Source organism: Atheta coriaria, unplaced genomic scaffold (genome assembly GCF_025399875.1).
Source record: "Atheta coriaria isolate IRGN ID8LTWV9N9 unplaced genomic scaffold, Caltech_Dcor_3.1 hic_scaffold_6_pilon, whole genome shotgun sequence".
Classification (NCBI taxonomy): Eukaryota; Metazoa; Arthropoda; class Insecta; order Coleoptera; family Staphylinidae; genus Dalotia; species Dalotia coriaria.
In genome coordinates this window covers 14,149,627-14,170,137 of record NW_027045448.1, presented here as the reverse complement: position 1 = coordinate 14,170,137, position 20,511 = coordinate 14,149,627, and the positions used below count along the sequence as shown (strand labels likewise).

The following is a 20,511-nucleotide window of genomic DNA, read 5'->3' as shown; positions in this document are numbered from 1 at the left end:
AAACGAAATAAAAACGAAAGGACTAAAGGACAATAGACGCATGCAAATAAGATGGAGCGACGCGACGACGATGTAGAAAACAAAACAAAGATGCCTCGCAGCTTTTCGCTCGTATTTCATGCCGAACGTGTGTGTGCACGGCCATATCACGCTCATGCATACATATTGCACGCAATATTGAATCTCTTTTGAGGTTAGAAATCTGGTTATGTTTATCATATCATGCGCAGCGTAATCAAACATAAACAAAACAAGAAAAAATATTATAGGCAACCAAATACATTTCTACAAACGTAGAAATATTCAAAAGGTAATTTTATGATGTTTACTTGGTTGCATAGTATGTATTTGTGTGTGTGGGTAAATAAACATCACTAAACGTTGCGTCTCTTGTGTTTTGCGCAAAGTGTCCATTGGGGAAATTACGCAGTTGTAATAAAAATGTATAGTGCGATACAAGAAGGAAATATTGATTTTTATAGGTTACTAGCTTTAACCCTTGGCTTCGCTCGCGAATATCTAAAATAATGAAGTTGCTTCCGTACGCGTCTGTAGTCACAGAAGAAGTAACAATGAAGTAGAATGGCGGGAAGTTTAAAATGGCTGAAAGTATAGTCTATGGAAGTATAGTGTACAGTCACCATATTGTAGTCAATTGGATTTGATGTTGACGTAGCTGTCGGTAATACAGTGTGATAATACAGTGTGATGGTACTATAGTACTTAGGTTTGAGCTTCATTGCTGGAATGCTAGATGGCGTTAAAGTAGTCAAATAGCCAGATGCAGAGGTATTATTGGCTAAACAATTTCTTTATTTTATTTCAAAAATAATTTTTTTATTAAATAAAAAGTAGCCTATAACCATTTGGGGACCACCAAGAATATGTGTACAAATTTTCATGATGATCGGTTAAGTAGTTTTTGCGTGAAAGTGTAACAAACATCAGGACTTTCGCATTTATAATATTAGTAGGGATGTATTTATACACTGTACCAATTAGTGTTAAAAATAAGAAATATTGTAAGAATTTTATGTTGAAATATAAAAAAATAAGAAAATCGAAGAGAAAAGAAGAAAATTGTAATAAAAAGTAAAAAATAAGAACTATTTGTCTACAGTGCCACTGGTGCAGTAGAAAATGTGCGACGGAAAGAAGTGATATTTGTATTTTGCAGTAGCAATGTTAGTTTGTGTGCATTGATGGTATTTTTCTTGCAAACATTGCGATGGCAACGACCCTGTTGTAAACAAGCGCAATAAATCGGGAATAAATCGTGAAAAACTTAATTTCCAGGCGGGCAGGACATAAATTCAAGTGGTATCGACGTTTTTAGAAAAAAAATTATAAAAAATTAAAATATTTTCTGTCAGTGGGTTGTTTTACGATAGACAACCCATAAAACGTTAAATATAAATTGTAGGTTATGTATTTTTGACTTTTTGAATTAAATATTAGCTAAAATAGCTATTAAATCATTAATAAATTGTTATTTTAACAAATAATAACAAATTAGTTAAAAAATATTGAAAATAAATCAAATTTCGGGGAAATTTAAATAAAAACTTGTTTTGATTTATTTTATATATGCAACCAACACCTCATGAATATAAATTTTAATATATACAGTGCGTTTTATTGGTTTTTAAGGTTAAAAATTAAATTTTAATGTTTTTTGTTTGTTTTGATTTGTTTTACTATAGGCAACCAATAAAACAATATATATATAAATTGTAGGTTATGTATTTTTGGCTTTTTGAATCAAATATTAGCTAAAATAGCTATTAAATCATTGATAAATTGTTATTTTAACAAATAATAACAAATTAGTTAAAAAATAATAAAAATAAATCAAAATTTGCTGAAATTTAAGTAAAAACTTGTTTTGATTTATTTTATATATGCAACCAACACCACATGAATATAAATTTTATTATATACAGTGCGTTTTATTGGTTTTTAGGCTTAAAAGTTAAATTAATGTTTTTTGTTTGTTTTGACTTGTTTTACTATAGGCAACCTATAAAACACTAAATATAAATAGTTGGTTATGTAATTTTGGCTTTTCAAAATTGAATTTTATCAAAAATAGTAAAAATAAATCAAATTTGAGCAAAATTTAAACTAAAACTTATTTGATTTATTTTATATATGCAACCAACACTACACGAATATAAATTTTAATGTATACAGTGTGTTTTGATTGTTTTTAATGTTTGAACGTGTTTGTTTGTTTTACTTTTGAGATTTATTTCAGAAATCCGTTCGTAAATCAATTTATTTTTGCTTCGATTTGCGCCAGACCTGAGCCCGCACACTAATTTCTAATTAAAAGCCAAGTTTGCCGCAGAGCGCGGATAAACTCCGGCCGCGTCGATTTATAATTAGCCGCGAATCGAAAAACGCGCCGCGGAATAAACAAATATTGATTTTGTATCGGTTTCGGTTTAATTTTCATGTTTTCGTGTTTTCGCGTTCTGTGTCGCAAATATAAACAGAACATAAACTCGCTTTTTCTGCACTCGATTAATTTTTTATTAACTCACACAGCTCTCCAACCCTAAAAAAAAGTTTTCAAAAAGAAAATAAATTTTCGATAAGCAACCAAATGAATTTTATGCTGTATATTTGGTTGCCTATGGTAAATTTACACAACATCAATAGTTTTGCTTGAAATAATAATCAAATAGAAAAGTGTTGAGATGTTGCGCGTGAAATAAGTAACAATAAAAGTGTCGCGCCACAGAATCGTCCATTTGGGAGGCGAGCGAGCATTGAAATGGAATGAAAAGTAAAGTGCCCCGAAGAGCCAGCCAGCCAGCGCCTAAGTACGCCTCCGGAGGAAACCGTGAACGGACTTTCCGCCGAGACGCCGGCGTAGATTGTGCGACGCAAAGGTGACTGTCGGGCCGAAAATGGCCGCCGTTAAAATTGACGTGTTAATAAAAACGTGTTTCGATTGAATTCGCCCGCAATTCAATCGTGCGAATGCTTTTAAAATTCAACTGAAAAAGTTTTACTAAAATTCAAAAACCGGTAAAAAAAAGTATATTTTAACAAAAACAAATTTTACTATAGTTTACATTTTTAGTGTTTTTGGTAAATATGCAAAAATGGAAAAAATCCAATATTCAGCACAACTAACCTAACAAAACTATGAAAAATTTAAATATTTTCTGACTGGGTATTGTTTTACTGTAGGCTACCAATAAAACACTAAATATAAATAGTGAAAAAGTAAATTTGAGCAAAAATAGCTATCAAATTAAAGGAAAATTATTATTTTTATAAATAATAAACAATTTGTTAAAAGAAGTTGCAATAATTGTTAAAATAAACCAAATTTAGGCAAAAATTAGGCTAAAACTTGTTTTTAGCACGAAAATTCAACAAAAAACAACTTACTATAGGCAACCAACACAACTAACCTACAAAAACAGGTAGCAAACTCGTTAACATTTTTTCTTTAGTGTGTTTTTTGGTAAATATTCGCAAAAAATGGAAATAAATCGTGAAAAACTTAATATTCAGCCGAGCAGGACATAAATTTAAGTGGAATCGATGATTTTACTAACAAAACTATGAAAAATTTAAATATTTTTTGACTTGGTATTGTTTTACTGTAGGCTACCAATAAAACACTAAATATAAATAGTTGGTTATGTATTTTAGGCTTTTTAAACTAAATTTGAGCAAAAATAGCTATCAAATGATCTAAAAATGATTATTTTTGTAAATAACAAACAATTATTTAAAAATTGTTACGATAATTGTTAAAATAAACTAAATTTAGCCGAAAATCAGGCTAAAACTTGTTTTTATCACGAAAATATAACAAAATCCGACTTACTATAGGCAACCAACACTAGTAACCTACAAAAACTGCTACCAAACGTATAAAAAATACAAAAAAACAAATTTTTTTGCAAAAACAAACAAAATTCAAACAAAAACTATTTTAACCACTAAAACTCAACAAAAAAATCATACCCTATGCAACCAACAGAACTAACCTACAAAACCACCACCTCCCCAACTTCCCAAAAAAAGTAATTTTTATACAAAAATAAATATTTTTTGTTTGCAATAATTTAAATGTCTGACTTGGCATGAAACAAAGCCTCGCGCGTGGCTTTGCGCCCTAAATAAAAAGAATGAAAGTTATGGTGTCGCGCCAAATAAATTCTCCGCCTCGAAAGACGTATTCCAACCTAAAAAAAAAGCACCAGCAGCCTTTAAAACGACCCGCGCGCGCGAAAAAAGTGTTCTCATGTTACCGCCGCACTCCTTTCTGTTTGCATAGTGCACACACAAGAGCACCGCAAACGTAAAACGAAAAAAGAAAAAAAAAAAGGTTTTTCGGCGGCGGCGCGTGTTATTCATAGGGTTTTTGCCAGTTAATGTCCCCTTTCGGGCGGCGTGGCGTGCAAATTACACGCGTTACACACTTATAATATCCGCGCAAGGGGTGCGACAGATTTTCGAAGTTATTACGCTCGTTTGCCACGCACTTACCGCACATTCTCCGGCGTCGGGGGGCGGCGTTCCATTGACCCGATATTATACATCCATAAGGGTGATTCCGGCCGACGTACGACGACTTCCGCCCGGTTAAACATGTCACACCAAGTGTTCGATATGGATTTAAACCTATAAAAAGGAAATATTGCATAATAAATATAAATGACCTTAAAATAACCTTAAAATATTATAAAATATGTTTTTTGTACTTTTTACACGGTTTTGATACACGAAAAGTAGTATTTTAGTCACGGATGGTCAAAGTCGTGACTAAAGTACTTTAGTCACGGGGTAACTAATGCGCCTGCGCATTTTCCTATGGTACAGTAGAAGATCATATCAAATGACATGCCATAAAGTAAAAAAAATAAGTAAAACGTGGTTAAAGTGTCACTTAGCGCACTTGATACTTAATATTCTGTTTTTAGTGAATTTTATACGTTTTAAGCGTTAAAATGAGTTTAAACGCACTGTATGACTGAATAAATGTATAAATGCGGTTGTGTAGGATACTAAGATGAATGATTCAAAATGGCGGAGAGATCTAATGGGAGTTTCGACATAGTTTGGCGAAATAGGCTTCGCCACGACCTCAATTAGAGAATCAGAGAGCTCTCCGAACTAAAAACCACCCGATGCTTGCCTTCGACACGCCGACATTTTATTTCCGAGCGTTTGTCTCGCTTTGTCTGCCCCGGCGGCGGCTAATACGCACACTAATTGAACCCATTTTAATCAATTACTCTAGCAACCCGCACGAAATGCACCTACAACCACAAAACTTTTCATAATTACACTAGTAATTTTTTTTATTAAATATAGGCAACCCAAATTACATTATATGTATATGAAATGTAATATTAGTTGCCTATATTATTTCATTTAAAGAATACTATACGTTTATATAATTCAATTTCGTATTGCGTTGATTAAACACACAAACGAATAAAAAAAAGAGAAGAGAAGAAAACGGATAACCGGAAATAAAAGTCGAAACCGCGAGACGACACCAGCGTTTGTCGCCTTTTTTTAAGTGTCTGGATGTGTGTGTGTGGGTGTATCGGTTTTATGCGTCGCACGTGAACCGCACACGCCGACTGATTGGAAACCGGCCCTCGCTGATAATTAACGTTGGATACTTTTAATTATTTTCAGGTGCCGAGGCGGGTCGAGTTCTTTTAATTATTTTTTTAGGTCAATTGCCTGTCGGCGTTTCTCGCCCACCAAGAGTTACAGATTTTTCTTGATGTGTTCATTCAAATTACGACGCGAAAATGTGTTACCGACGGGCGTAATTAAGATTTCTTTATATTATACATTTTGTTAATTTGGTTGCCTAACATCTACAATAATATTAAACAAAAAAATGAAATTTTAGAAGAAAAAAAATAAAAAATAATAAAATTTATTTTGAAAAATGTTTAAAATATGTTAAGTGTAAGATTGGTTGCGTATATTAATGAAATTATAGTATTTGTAAATTTGGTTGCCTATTTTATACAAAAAATGAAGAAGTAAAATTAAATTTTAACAAAAAATATAATAAAATTTCCAAAATTTAATTTTACAAAATTGTATAATGTGATATTGGTTGCCTACATTTATGTAGTTATAATTTTTGTAAATTTGGTTGCCTATCTTACAATGTACATAAATTAAATTAAATTTTGTGAGAAAAATAAAATTTATTAAATTTAAAATGAAATTAATCTTAAAAATAGGTTAAAAGTATGATGTGATATTGGTTGCCTATATTCTCATGAAAAATACAAGTGTAATGTAAGTGAAACCAGTACTCTTGTAGTTTTTATGTAAAAAAACACTCAAATAATGTTATTCCGCGAGTTTCTAAGCGCATGCAATGTTTTTCTTTCGTGGGAAATGTAGGAAATGCTCGCCTGGCATCCGCTTCCAAGGTGAAACGCTCTCGTTTATGTGTTTACGCTTACGTTTTACTCCTCTCATCGTGTTATCCTGTTCACGTCCTCAGAAACATCCTGCCGACTTTACCTAACCGTGAACCATGAACTTCAACTCTCTACTCTCAACACTGATTTTATTTAATCAAATTATTTTCCAACCTTTACCAAAACTCACTTCTCCACACTTACACCAAAAAATTATGCAACCAACTATGCATTAGTAGAATAAAACCTGCGATAAAAATTGTTGGCATGAAGAACACGCCGAAATTATCAGCGTATTATCATCATCATAAAGCATTCGAGCATTTCGGCGCGATAACCTGATAACCGGCGGAATTTTGACGACGTGCAGAGGGTCATTAAGGCACGTGAACTTGCTGGCATGTTGGCACGCCTGCTTTGGCAGCGCATTTGTTGTTTCCTGGCAATTCTGACGCGCAGGAAGAAGCGAAATGAGAAAAAAAAAATAAACGGATAACACGCGGAAATGAGCAGTGAGGAATGAGGAAATCTTCGCGTACACGTAGGCAACTAAAGTGACACGAGAGGACACGAAATAAGATGAAAGAGCTGATGTTTTATCACACGTGTGCCAGCAGGCAGCAGGAAACAGTTGGAAAAGAGTAGAAAACAGTAGAAAACTGTGCAAACTGCCAAAAGATGCGCTTTAATAATGTGGAAATAACAAAGCACTGTCTTAGCCTTACAAATATTAACTAGCAGTAAAACATAACCTCTAATATACAGTGTGGTTAGTGATTAGTTAAATATAGGCAACCAATTTAACATTTTTGTTTATTTTAAGAAGAAAAATAAACGTAAAATAAATAAAAAAAGTTTCTTTGTAATTTTTTTTAATGTAGGCAACCAAATTTACTACATTAGGGAACCCAATATTCAATTATAAAGGTTTTAACCACTAAAATCCAATAATAACATTATACTATAGGCAACCAACGCAACTAACCTAAAAAATAGTAAAAAAAACCGCAGAAAAGCTTTGGAAACATTAATAAACATTGTTTTATAACCTCAAATACACAGTGTGGTTAGTGGTTACTCTAATATAGGCAAGCAATTTAACAATTTATACATTTTTGTTCATTTTAAGAAGAAAAATAAACGTAAAATTAATAAAAATGTTTTTTTGTATTTTTTTAATGTAGGCAACCAAATTTACGGCATTTAGCAACCCAACATACAGTAATAGGATTTTTAACCACTAAAATCCAATAAAAACATTTTACTGTAGGCAACCAACGCAACTAACCTAAAAATACAGTAAAAAACCGCAAAAAAGGCTTTAGAAATATTAATAAACAATGTTTCATAACCACAAATATACAGTGTGGTTAGTAAAAATAGGTAACCAATTTAACAAACTATAAATTCCTATATTTCTTTTAGAAAAATTAAAAAATCAGGAAAAAATATTTTATTTTTAATTTTTTTAATATAGGCAACTAAATTTACAACACCACGCAACCCAATACACAGTATACATAAAACGCATATGCTACCCAACGAAAAAACCGTTGTCTCTGTTGTCTCAGTTCGTAAACAACTTCTCATTAAATGATAAAAGGAGGCAATTAATAATACGCGCCCGCCGCTCGAGTGTAAACACACAATAAACACAATATGTGTGCTACACACCCCCGCAAGAGTGCCGAAGACGGCGTTCGCCGCCCCCACAGCTCGTAAACTCAACGCAGTGACTTCCATGTATGCTTCCACTCCCGCCGCCCTCGCCGCCGCCGCCGACGCTCATAAATTGCCAATTATTTATTTTTCACGTTCGACGTTTCACCTCCTTACTCCCTAACGAGATTTTCGCAGCTAATGTTATTTAATACTACTCGTTAAATGAGATTCAGGCCTCATTAATATGAAAACTAAATTTCAACTATTTATAAACTTCGTTGGGTGTTTGTGATGATAGGCAACCGAATTAACTTATGCAAACAAAACAAAACATTATTTCACTTATGCAACACAAAGTTCATCGTCGGCGCTTGAATAAACGTAAAATTTAAATATTAAATGTAAACTTTATAAATTAAAGCTTTTTCGTATATAGAGGATGCAAGGATGTTGTTTGGGTTGCATTTAGTAGCGCAGACTTAGATTGGTACTTGGTACTTATAAACTAGGAATTTAGAAATGGAGATTCGTGAGTAATTAATAGGAATGTGAGTTTAGGTGCTGCAGTAGCTGTAGTTGCATAAGTTTATTTGCAGTTATTTGCACTTTCAGCTTTAGTACAAGTTTTGTATTTGTAGTTTAACGAAGGATGAGTTGTACTCGAATTCACGGATGAGTATAATCAGCAAATATTCAGAATTAACAATTTGTAACAATATTTGTTAAACATAGATATTTTTATTGTATTTTTAAAATTATTTTTAATAAAATTTTTGGCAAAATAAATTTTAGAAAAAAATTTTTGAAAAAAATTTAAAAAAAAATTTTTTTGAAGCAAAAATGTACCGAAAATTAAAGAAAAATATAATTATAAAAAAAATTTTACTAAAATATGACAATTTTAAAAATTTTATCTCAAAAATTTTAATTTTTTGCAAATAAAATGCAAAATTCATACCAATTGCTGTCAAAATCTAAAATTTTAATACCCATTCAGACAGCAATAATTAATTACGTCTATAATTATGCTAAAATAATTCGAATAGAATTAAATCGCACATAAATTCGCCCGAATGCACTTGATTATCATGCGTCATGCGTGTCGCGCGCGCGTTTTCGGGGAAATTGATAGCGCCACGGCAAATATTGTCCGCGCCGACCGAATATGAATATATTCGACTATTATTATCCTCTCCGGCTGGCTTCCTGCCCTCGTGGTTTAATGCCACCGCTACTGACGGATACGGCCCGCATGTGTGCGTGAACAAAAGCTTAATGGGCGACATCGTCGGAGCGGGAAATTTTTGCGAATTCAATGTGCGTGCACGGACCATTTCGATTGCGTGCCGAGGACATTCCAGTCCTGCAGACGGCGGCAAATATTTGCGCCGACCCTTTTTAACCTCGCCGGCCCTAAATCTACCTCTGAATTCAACTTTTAACTTTCCACTTGGATCTAACGTTTAAAGGTTGTAGGTGTATGTGTGTGGATGTGGATGTGTAATTTTGGTATTTGCATTCGTTACACATACAAATGTACATATTTTATATCAATATTTACTTTTAGTTTACATTTTAAAACATTATTTGAAGGTTTTAAATGTTGCGTGTTTTTTTGGTTGTATAACTCTGGTATTTTTAATGGTAGAAGGATGGTTGAAGTGTCATTTGAAAGAGAATTTATTTATTATTAAGCTTGCCAAATTTAAAATTTATGCAATTTTTAGTTTGGGCGTGAAGTGTCAAACAGTAAAAAAATAATTTTTCATTTCAGTAAAAGTAAAAAATTAATTTAAAAAAAACGCTATAACTTTCAAACTAATAGAGATAAATCTATTATTTTTTCTTTAAATTATTCGACTTAATATAAACTATCACATGCCATAACAATAAATTAGTTTAAAACTATAGTTTTTGAATAATCAAAGAAAAACTACAAAAAAATAATAGAAAAAACTCGTTGTTCGATCAATTTTAGCACATAAATTCCACTTTTTTCGGTGATAATCCGAAATCTACATTGGTGCTTTATTTTCTATCGTTTTGATCATTCTGGCTCGCAAACAGTTATTCGTTATTCGTGTTCGTTATAAAATCAGTATCGAGCGGCATATCCTTGCCGCTTTCATATTACCTGTTCAGTAATAAAGTCACGTTTTTAATGCTCCAGTCGTTACTCGTTACAGCCTCCACTGCCTCCTCCGCCTTCGCCGCCCCCACAAAACTCATCCACGTCCAAATATTCGTTCATTGACATTACACTCCTTCTATAACCTTATTTTCAAAGAAATTTTTATGATTTTTGTTAATAACTCAAAAAGTTTTGCTTAAAAGTTTATAAAATTTTGAGAAAATATAAACAATAAGCTAATAAATAAATATTTTAAATTTCATTGTGATTGGATAAATAGTTTAAGAGATATTTGCGTTTAAAGCAAAAATTTCATAATAATTTTTAGTTTTTTAATAATAAATCAATAACTTTTGCTTAAAAGATTATAAAATTTTGTATAAATATAAATTATAATCTTATAAATAAATATTTTAAATTTCATTCAAATCCAATAAATACTTTAAAAGATATTTACATTTAAAATTAAATTTTTTGTTTCTCATAAGATTTCTGTATTCTGGGTTGTATATATAGTAACATTTAATTAAATTTAATGACTTCTGATAGTCTAATGTCATCACAAACTCCCGTCCTCAACGTGTTCCTCATTAATTGATTTTCGTGTGCCTATCAGCTCCTCAAATCACGAAATCACACACTTCACACACGCAAACTTATCCTTCAATACACCAAACATGTATAGCAAGTTGCATACACACAATACGCCACAACACAACTCAACCCACTAACGCTACCTACTGAGAATATGAGTACTTTCACATCCGCGAGGACAATACGCTTGAGTTCCACCCAAACTGCTGTACGTGTTGCCTAACAGTCGTTAATAATTCACGATGAGAATTCACCGACGACAAAGTCTCGCGATATCCTCCTTATCGCAGCAGTGCGCGAACATAGTTGTGGGTTAAGGATATAAGATGGCGGACCGCCACAGGCGGCTGTTAGATGGATTCTCCTGCATCTGCATTAATTAAGTTTCTACGCGGCGGGAGGGAAACCAATCGAACATTCCTGTACAAATTCAAATTGTTATTTGGGTTGCCGTACAATTCCTACAAATTCACGCTGAATGTTTTTGAACGTTGTGCTAATTTCCCAACGGAGAATTTTTTTTTTTTCGTTTTTTTTGGCGTTGTGCGCTGTCAAAGGCAACTTTAATCACGAATGACATCAAAACCTTTGATACTAGTATATATTTGGATATAAAAAATGTTTTAACGCGCATATCAGTAATAACAGCACATAAATTCGGAAGTACTCGGGCGTACCCTTATTTTAGGTTATGCGTGTGCTCGTGAGTGGGTAGGTAACTCATTGTTTAGCGGCGCGGAGATAATCCCGGCCTGATATTGTGCGTGCGATCATGGCAACGTGTTTTCCGGCCGCGCCGCCATTGCCAGCGACGACGCGCAGTCATCCACATCCTTATCCTTATCCTGAGTTCTTATCCTAGGCGGTGGAAATGTGAGTTTGCAGGGTGCTAATTTTAGATTTTACTAGAAATTTAAGCGCCTGATATACCTGCAACCTATTCTGCGTAATATTCATGTATTCATATTATTATGCAACCAAATATACTACTATTAAGTTTTATATGATATTTTGGTTTAATATTTAGTGTGTGATAAGTTGCATATGTTAAATGTTGAGTTAACCTGTTTTTAAAGCTTTTTTTCTTGATTTTCGGTAAAAGTTGATGAAAAAATGGTAAACTAATGCTCGGATATTGTTAATAATTAATTATTATGAGTGTAAATACATAAAAAGTATTAAAAATAATAAGATTTGTTTAAATTTTCACATTGTTTTGGCAAAAAACAAAAATTTCAGTGTTTTTCTAAAGTTTTTTTCAAATAAAACCAAAAGTTTTCATCCAAAATTAAAACTTTTTTTGCAAATATCTAAATAGTATATTAATAAACAAATGTGCAAAATTTAATACTGATTGCATAAATAATTTAAGAGATATTTGCGTTTAAAGTTGCAGATTTAATAATTTCAGATTTCTGCTAGTGAAGTTTTTAGTTTTTATAATTACAAAATATAATTAAAAGAGAGATTAAATTATAATTAAGTTAAAACTGTAATGTTTGTGATTGCGCATGCGTATGACATGGGCGTGGCATGTTTTAAACGTTTGAAGTTTGCATTCTACGCATTCAAAGCACTTTTTATCAGCAGTTTGCTAGAGTCCTGCAGGAATAATAAAAAGAGTCAAATGGCGCGCGGAAAAAAAGAACTCGACAAATGGCGATAACATTTCCGGTCCTTTCGGCTATTAATATATTTTGTTTCTTGTTTCTTTTTTTGTTTCTAAAAACTTAAGAAATTTATTTATTATTGATTTACCAAAGTTTGTTTTTACATTGCATCATAATCAATGGCGATGAGATGCGATTTCGATTCCGGTTCAGATTCCGATTCTGATTCGATGATGACGATGACGATGTCGATATCTAAATATCAGACTTTTATTGGCCGAAAGAGGGACGAGCGAATGCACCAGTTTCACGAGTTCGTTGCGTTATCAATCGAACGATCTTTTTCCTTTCGACTTCCGGCCGCAGCGCCACGGCCGGAATCGATGAGATGCGCAGTTTGCAATGATGATGATTTTCCAATTTCAATAAATTACACTCGGCTCGCTTCATTAACAGATATCGACTTGGATTTGATGTTTTATGTTTTTTAATTAGCAATTTTTGTTACTTTTTCGAAAAAAATTGCAACTTCAAACGCAAATATCTCCGGAATTATTTATTCAAACAACACTAAATTTTGCACACTTATTTGTTTTTATAATATTTATGTAACTGCAAAAGATTTTTGTATTTGGATTAAAACTTTTGGATTTATTTGCAAAAAACATCGTAAAAATACCGAAATTTGAGTTTTTCGTCAAAAAAAATTGTTGTAACTTTCACAAATCTTGTTATTTTTATATAATTTTAATGAATACTGATAGTAAAACTTATAATAATTTAATTTCAATAATATCCTATCAAAAATTTACCATTTTTCTTCAAAATTTTACCAAAAAACAAACAAAAACTATCAAAAAATCAGTAAAATCAAAATTTGCCATATGCAACTTGTCACACACTATTGAAATTTAAATCTAAACCTAAAATATCTTATAAAACTTGCAAAAAAAAACAATTTGTGTGCTTTTGATCAGGGAAAATAGCCTCGTTTAAGCGCATAACTAATGAGGCGCTTCATTTTTTATGAAGCCTGTTTGTTAACCAAGAATTTAAATGAAGTTAGCCGAGGAAACTTGAACCCGACCGACGAGGATGAATATCCGCGCCGCGTAAAGTAAACCCGGCCGGCACTCGGGGTTTTTAATCAATCCGAAAAGTCGAGAGTTAGCGCAGGCGATTAATCATAATCTCGAAAGCTCACAAGCACACAACTTGATGACAACGATTGCCGCCTCCGACGACGAAAAAAACAACGATTAAACAAAAGACCAAGGACAAAAGCCCCAAAGACATTAAATCTAATAAAATTAATGCAAATAAATTAGTTGCACAAATACACCATGACATAATTGTAAATTTGGTTGCCTATATTATCACAATCTGACAGTTTAATGTATGCAACTCAATTTTCAATCAAAATTTAAGAAAAAATGAGAATAAAGTAATAAAAAATGAAAGTATAAAAATTTATTGTAAATTTGGTTGCCTATATAGATGACATCTGACAGTTTAATGTATGCAACTCAAATTTCAATCAAAATTTATGATAATCATGAGTAAAACAATAAAAAAAATTGAAGAAAATAAAATAATTGTAAATTTGGTTGCCTATATTACACAAATTTAGTTTTTGATGTATGCAACTCAATTTTCAATCAAATTTTAAGAAAAACGTGACTAAAATAATAAAAAATTAAATTCAAAAAAAAAATTGTAAATTTGGTTGCCTATATGGCTGACATCTGATGTTTAATGTATGCAACTCAAATTTCAATCGAAATTAAATAGAAATGTTCGCAAAAGAGTCCAAAACGTAAGTCGCAAGACTTGCAGAATGATTGTACGCGTGAGCAGTGGTCGAGTTTGAGTTTCCGGTTGCCGGCGTCAGCTCCAGACGGTAATTAAAAACTATTCAACTAATTTATTTCCGCTCGCAGTGGGCTTGCGCGCGTCCGGTTGCAGTCGTTCGCAAATCACAAACGCGGAAACAATTAGCGATGTAGCAATGTGATTTCGTTCTAATTAAAATAATTAAAACTATTTTACGTTTTGGCTTCGTATTTGCACAGAGACCCGGAAAGTTACGAAAAAGAAAAATACGAAAAACGAGTAGAATTCAAGCAAAAAAAATACGAAAAACATATAAATGATAACATCGCGTATGTAACACACCACACATCTACGGAAATGAAGCATAAACTACCCCCTGGAGTAAGGGTGCAGAGCGCATGCATTATTTTCACCCCCAAAAAAATTTTTCCTAATTTTTTTTCTTTTTTCTAAAAATAATGTTAAAAAATCAAAAAAATATTTTTTAAATTTTTTACTGATAAGAATTTAATTTAATTCAATTCAATTTTATAATTTTTTCTTTTTTATTTTTTTTAAATTCTGTATCACCCTGTATAATGCCGACATAGAGGTTATTAGGGTCGGTGCAGGACTGCAGGACTCCGCTAATGCTCCGCCGTGTCCGGCAGATAAGATAAGGACGAAACTCGTGTTAATTTCGCCCGAGGGCTATTTATTAGGTCAGGCAACCCAACAGCCACGTATTATGCAAATGTCCGCACACATTACACAATCCAAAGTGTTCATTTCAACAAATTTATTAAAATTTGCAATGATTTAAGTCAATTCCACGCAGAAAAAAATTTTAAAAATAAATATATGCAACCCACATACATATACACCGTATACTTATGACATGTTGGTTGCCAACACTTAACTAAAACAATCTTACACGTCTTAAAACTTATTAGTTTAGTTTTCGCAAAGTTTTAACGCTGAAATGTTTGTATGACTTCCTGTTTCTTGTCCAAGTTTATTCAAAACACAAAGCACAAACCTTAATTAAGCATGGCGTCAGTTAATTGCATACAATATGTCCAAAGACAATAAAAATCATTTTTTACTATTTTTAAACTAAAATATTACGAATTTAAGTATAAAAATATTTTGAGTAGCACTAAAGACACATTGTATATAAAGTTTTGTTATTAAAGGTTATGTTATTCCTTGTAATCGTAAAGTTTGTGTATTCTGCTCAAGTTTATTATTATTATTACGATCATCTGTAGATGCAATGTAATGCAATGCGCATCAACACAGAGATAAATTCCGTGTGCGCATTCGCAAGCCCAGCGCGGACGTAAATTGCAAATGCCGGCCATGTTGCAGCAGCACAACTTTCGCGCGCTATATAATGAATGAAGCGCTTTTTGCAGTCTTTGTCTTTCGCGCCGCGTGGCGTCTTTAACTGCACACCATTGCCGAATGAAATATAACAACGCTGCGCTCGGCAAACAAACGAAGCTGGAGCGTTAAACAACGCTCATTTGTTTAGGTTAAACTATCGCTTCGAGTTAATCGTGAAATAAGCATTGAATTATTGGGTAATTAATTTTAATGCGAAGGTTTTTTGAAAATATCGGTATTTTTTGTTATGAAAATACCGGTATACCGGTATTTATTAAATAATTAAATAAATTAATTATAAATATTGAAAATTTAGTTAAATATAAAAAATACCGGTTTTTCACAAAAAAAATACCGGTATACCGGTATTAACACCGGTATTTCTAAAAAAATACCGGTATTTCCGGTATTAAAACCAATTTTTCATCACTCAACTGAAAAATAAAAATATTAACTTTTAATTCAATACCGGTATTTCGGTATACCGGTATTTTTTTTTACCGGTAATACCGGTATTTTTAAAATTAATTTTTATTCTACAGAAAAATATCGCTTTATTTAAAAAATACCGGTATTAATACCGGTTTTTCACCTCCCTACCAATATAACCTAAAATTTTACTGTATTTTTGGTTGCCTACATGTTTCTAATTGATTTGTATTGCTTCCAGGTGCGATATTCACCGAAGATCAAAAAGACAGCAGCGTGGAGCTGGCATTCAAGTACGCCGTGTACAGGATCAACAAGGACAAGGACCTTCTGCCAAACACGACGCTCGTCTACGATATACAATACGTGCCGCGCGACGACAGCTTCCGGACGTCGAAAAAAGGTAAACACACCTTTCAGCCCTTGTAAACATACATTTCGCTCACAACAATACCGCCATTACACAAAGAAAAATAATAATTCTTTTCTAAATCCACCAATGTTAATGTTAATGTTAATGGAAATAATATTAATTTAAAGCAAAATTTCTTATTTCTCCCAAAAGAAAAAATAAGATAAATTAATTTCTCGTCGTGACGCGCCGGCTAAAATTGAATCCTTCATGGACGTGCATTTAACTTTGATTATAATTGGTCTCGTGTTTCACAAGAGGGAATATATATATATACACGTCAAGTCATTACAAATTGAATAACTTTTGCTGCGCGGCTTGTGCCACAGCCCCAGCCGCCGCCACCGCCGCCGTCGCTAGAGAAAGTGTGTAACTGGAGAAGTTTTGCGCGCCGCCGCCAACGCCTATGCGCTATAGCTTTAAATGCGGAATAATGGCCGGCTTTATGATTATTTCGACTATAAACGCCGCGTGCTGCGTGTTTATTGGATGTACGCGCTGTGGCGACAACCCACTATACACGACGGAACTAAATCTATAATTTTATGCAATCCAATACACCGCAGGACATGAATTATGTCGAAAATTAATCGTTTTGCAAACACTCGTGTTATAATAAGTGGTGGTTTAGTGTAATCTGTTTCTGTAATGTTGGTTGCCTATGTTAAAACCATACATAACCTTAAAATACAACTACTAATGTGGAAAATTACAAAATATGTAATTTTTTGTGCATTTTTGATTTAATAACCTATTTTTTATGTGTTTGTAATGTTGGTTGCCTATATTAAAATGATTACTAACCTTAAAATTTAATTTGAAGATTGGCAGTGGGTTCAGCTTCCATCCATGCCTGAAATAATGAAAAAAAAATTATATAAGCATTTCCTTATGTTCGATACATGTACGTAAACTCCAACATTGTCCACCAATGATTTTATACAACCAAATACACACAAACCATAAATTATATGAAAAATTCATTGTTTTATATTTTATTTTGGTACAATTTGTTTGTGTAATGTTGGTTGCCTATACTAAAACATATATAACCTTAAAACATAACCTTTAATGTAAAAAACACAAAATCTTTGATTTTACGTACTTTTATGCTTAAATAACCTATATTCCGCTGTTTTGTAATGTTAGTTGCCTATGTTAAACCCAAAACTAACCTTCTATTGTGAATTAAAGATTACCAGCGCGGATAATTCGAGTGAGCGACGAATTGTTTGAACATTCCCAGCGCGGGCTTGACCAAAACGAGCGAATGCGTCCAATTAGTGGAAAAAGTTCACGCGCAAGCGTTAAATCCGCGAGTTTGGAAGAGCGTTTAGGCATTCACCGCCAGCTCTCCGATCCAGGTTTCAATTTACCGGCATCACTTGCAGCCGGAGTTTCCGCTAAACCGGGATTTTCGCGTTTCGCACGCTCCAAGTTTCGGACACACGAACGCAACGCACTTTGCAAGCGAAACACGAGGAATTAACGTGATCGTGATAAACTGCATGCACAAAGAAAAAACCGATGTGCAACTTGTGCTACTCGCAGTTACTACGCAAGAAATAGAAATTTAAGATGTGTAAGTAACGTACTCGTAAAGAGTAGAAGAGTATATAGTTGTAGTTGTGGGTGTAAGCGCGCGAAGAGAATTGCGAGACTAATGAAACGTTCTCGTGGGAAACGAGTGTAAAAGTTTAACGCGCCAATTTCGGCATTGCCAACTGCTCATGAATTTAAATTAAATTAATTTTTAACGATCGCGTACTCAAACTTTGGTTGGGGTTTTAAGTTTTTCTTGTATTTTATGATGTATTGCTTAGTTTTATGAGTTTCTATTAGGATTTTATTGAAATCATTTCATATTTTTCCATTTTTTGTCAGAAAAAAAAAACGGTATTTCGGTTAACCGGTATTTTAAATGAAAAAAAAATACCGGTTATACCGGTATTTTTTAAATATTTAAATTAATTCATTAAAATATAAAAAATAAAATAGAATATCGAAAAATATTGGTTTTTTGATTGGAAAAATACCGGTATACCGGTATTAATACCGGTATTTTACACCCCTAATACCGGTATACCGGTATATTTCACGTAATTCTTCAGTTAAAGTATTTTTTGATATTTTTCCGTTAAAAATAAGATTTATACGATTTTGTATGGCATAGTAATAATTAAAGTCAAGTGTAATTTTGTTTGGAGGGTTGGCGAGTGATGGGCAACCCTCGTACGTCTTTCCAACTCTTGGGAAGAGGCAGAGGTAGCGCCTTATGGTTTATGGCGGCTGTTTGCGGCCAGTCTGCGGACGCGCAGACCCAAACCAACCCGAATCCGGAAACTAATGCGCGAACCAACCCTCTGAAACCCGCAAACGTCTTGAAATTAAAGTATAATTCACACTTGATCCAAAAAAATACATTTGTAATACAAAAAAAGAAAAATTTTGAATAAATAATAAAAATAGGGGTAAAAAATACAGGTATACCGGTATTTTTGGTTTTAAACACCGGTATTTTTCAATACGGTATCAATATCGGTTTATTTCGAAAAATAACGAACTTATTAAATACCGGTATTACCGGTATACCGATATCAGTTTCAAAATACCGGTATTTTATTCAAGATTCAAATCCCTAGCTAATAACCTTTCTAAAACTTACATTTACCGAATGAAAATTGTAATGTTGGTGGCCTACATTTAAAATATGAGTGTAATAAGTTGCATAAAATAAATCGTCTGCGCATGAAACTTTTGCTGACACCGCTTCAATGACCATTCGAAAAAGTGCACTCAATGCAGTTGACTAAAACGTCATAATCATAATAATTGAATAAAAACGTCGATAACTGTCAGCGCCATTACCCAACCGACCGATTTTCCGCCTATTTTACGAATATATGCGAACACTTGGTATACACTTAAGTTGAGTAACTTTCTCGATGTTTCTATTAAACGTTCTCCCACCGGTAAATATACCTCTTCCTGCGGGAGCTCCACACGCCGCCGGCGTTTGACGCTCATTGTTCCACGGCTCGTAAAAATCTAAACTTTATAGGGTCGGACTGCAAATTGCGGAATTGCGGTCGACGAAAAACCCTCACACACACACAATACACATACACGTAACTTACCGTTCGTTTTTAGTGCCCTTCGAGTGGATTCGCCGTTCGGACCTTTGGCTCAACCGCAAACGTATTACCGAATTAACTTTTCGACCTTCTTTTCCAATTCCGCCGCGTGTGGTTAAAGGTAAACCTCACGCTAAGGTAACTAACCCTCACGACACACAATGCGAATTATGTCAATCTGTGATTATAAAGCCTGTTACACACCAACGAGTATAAAGTCTACGTGTAAAGTTGGTTGCATAGGTTAATTTAAACCGCACCTTAAGTAACCGTCACGACACAAAATGCGAAATATGTCAATCTGTGATTATAAAGCCTGTTACACACCCAATATATATAAAGTCTTAGTGTAAAGTTGGTTGCATAGGTTAATTTAAATTTTGCAAAGTTGTCGGAATTTATTCGATTAAAATTCAAATTGAAAATTTCATCCGCGCCGTCCGTTCTTATCGGATAACGGGATAACGAGACCCTCTGCTCTCGACGAACCGGGAGGAATAAGATAAGCGCATACAGCATCTTCACATTACCCGCATCCGCGGAGCCTTTTCAATTCATGAAAACACGTGCTCGCCTCGAAAAACGCACAATGAACCACCAGCGGAACAATATTCGTGTACGTACTCGCATTATGCACAGCAGGCTTCAAAATGAAGCAAACGACCATCTGCGTCGGGCATCTTACATAGGCGTACGCTGCGTGCTTCTTTGGTTGCCTACTCCACCTACCACATCCGATTTGCATGCGCCGACGAGGAGTATGAATCTCTATTCGGGGATAACGAGCGAAAACGGCGTCCAGGAAAGCACCTGAGGTCTCCACACTGCAAATATAACTGAAAAATATATGCAACCCAATATACATATTAATTTTTGTTGCGTATAAATTTTCATATAACCCTCATCTCAA

The 20,511-nt window shown here is 33.6% G+C and overlaps 1 protein-coding gene across 2 annotated transcripts in view; it reads left to right on the top strand.

Moving 5' to 3' along the window:
- The window catches only part of LOC135794068 (glutamate receptor ionotropic, kainate 2), an 81,086-nt gene that overhangs the window by 41,396 nt on the left and 19,179 nt on the right, over positions 1-20,511 (top strand). For both annotated transcript variants that reach the window (XM_065305212.1, XM_065305211.1), the window contains exon 3: positions 16,297-16,458. In XM_065305212.1, coding sequence (XP_065161284.1) covers positions 16,297-16,458 — 162 coding nt within the window. The remainder of the gene's footprint in view (positions 1-16,296; positions 16,459-20,511) is intronic.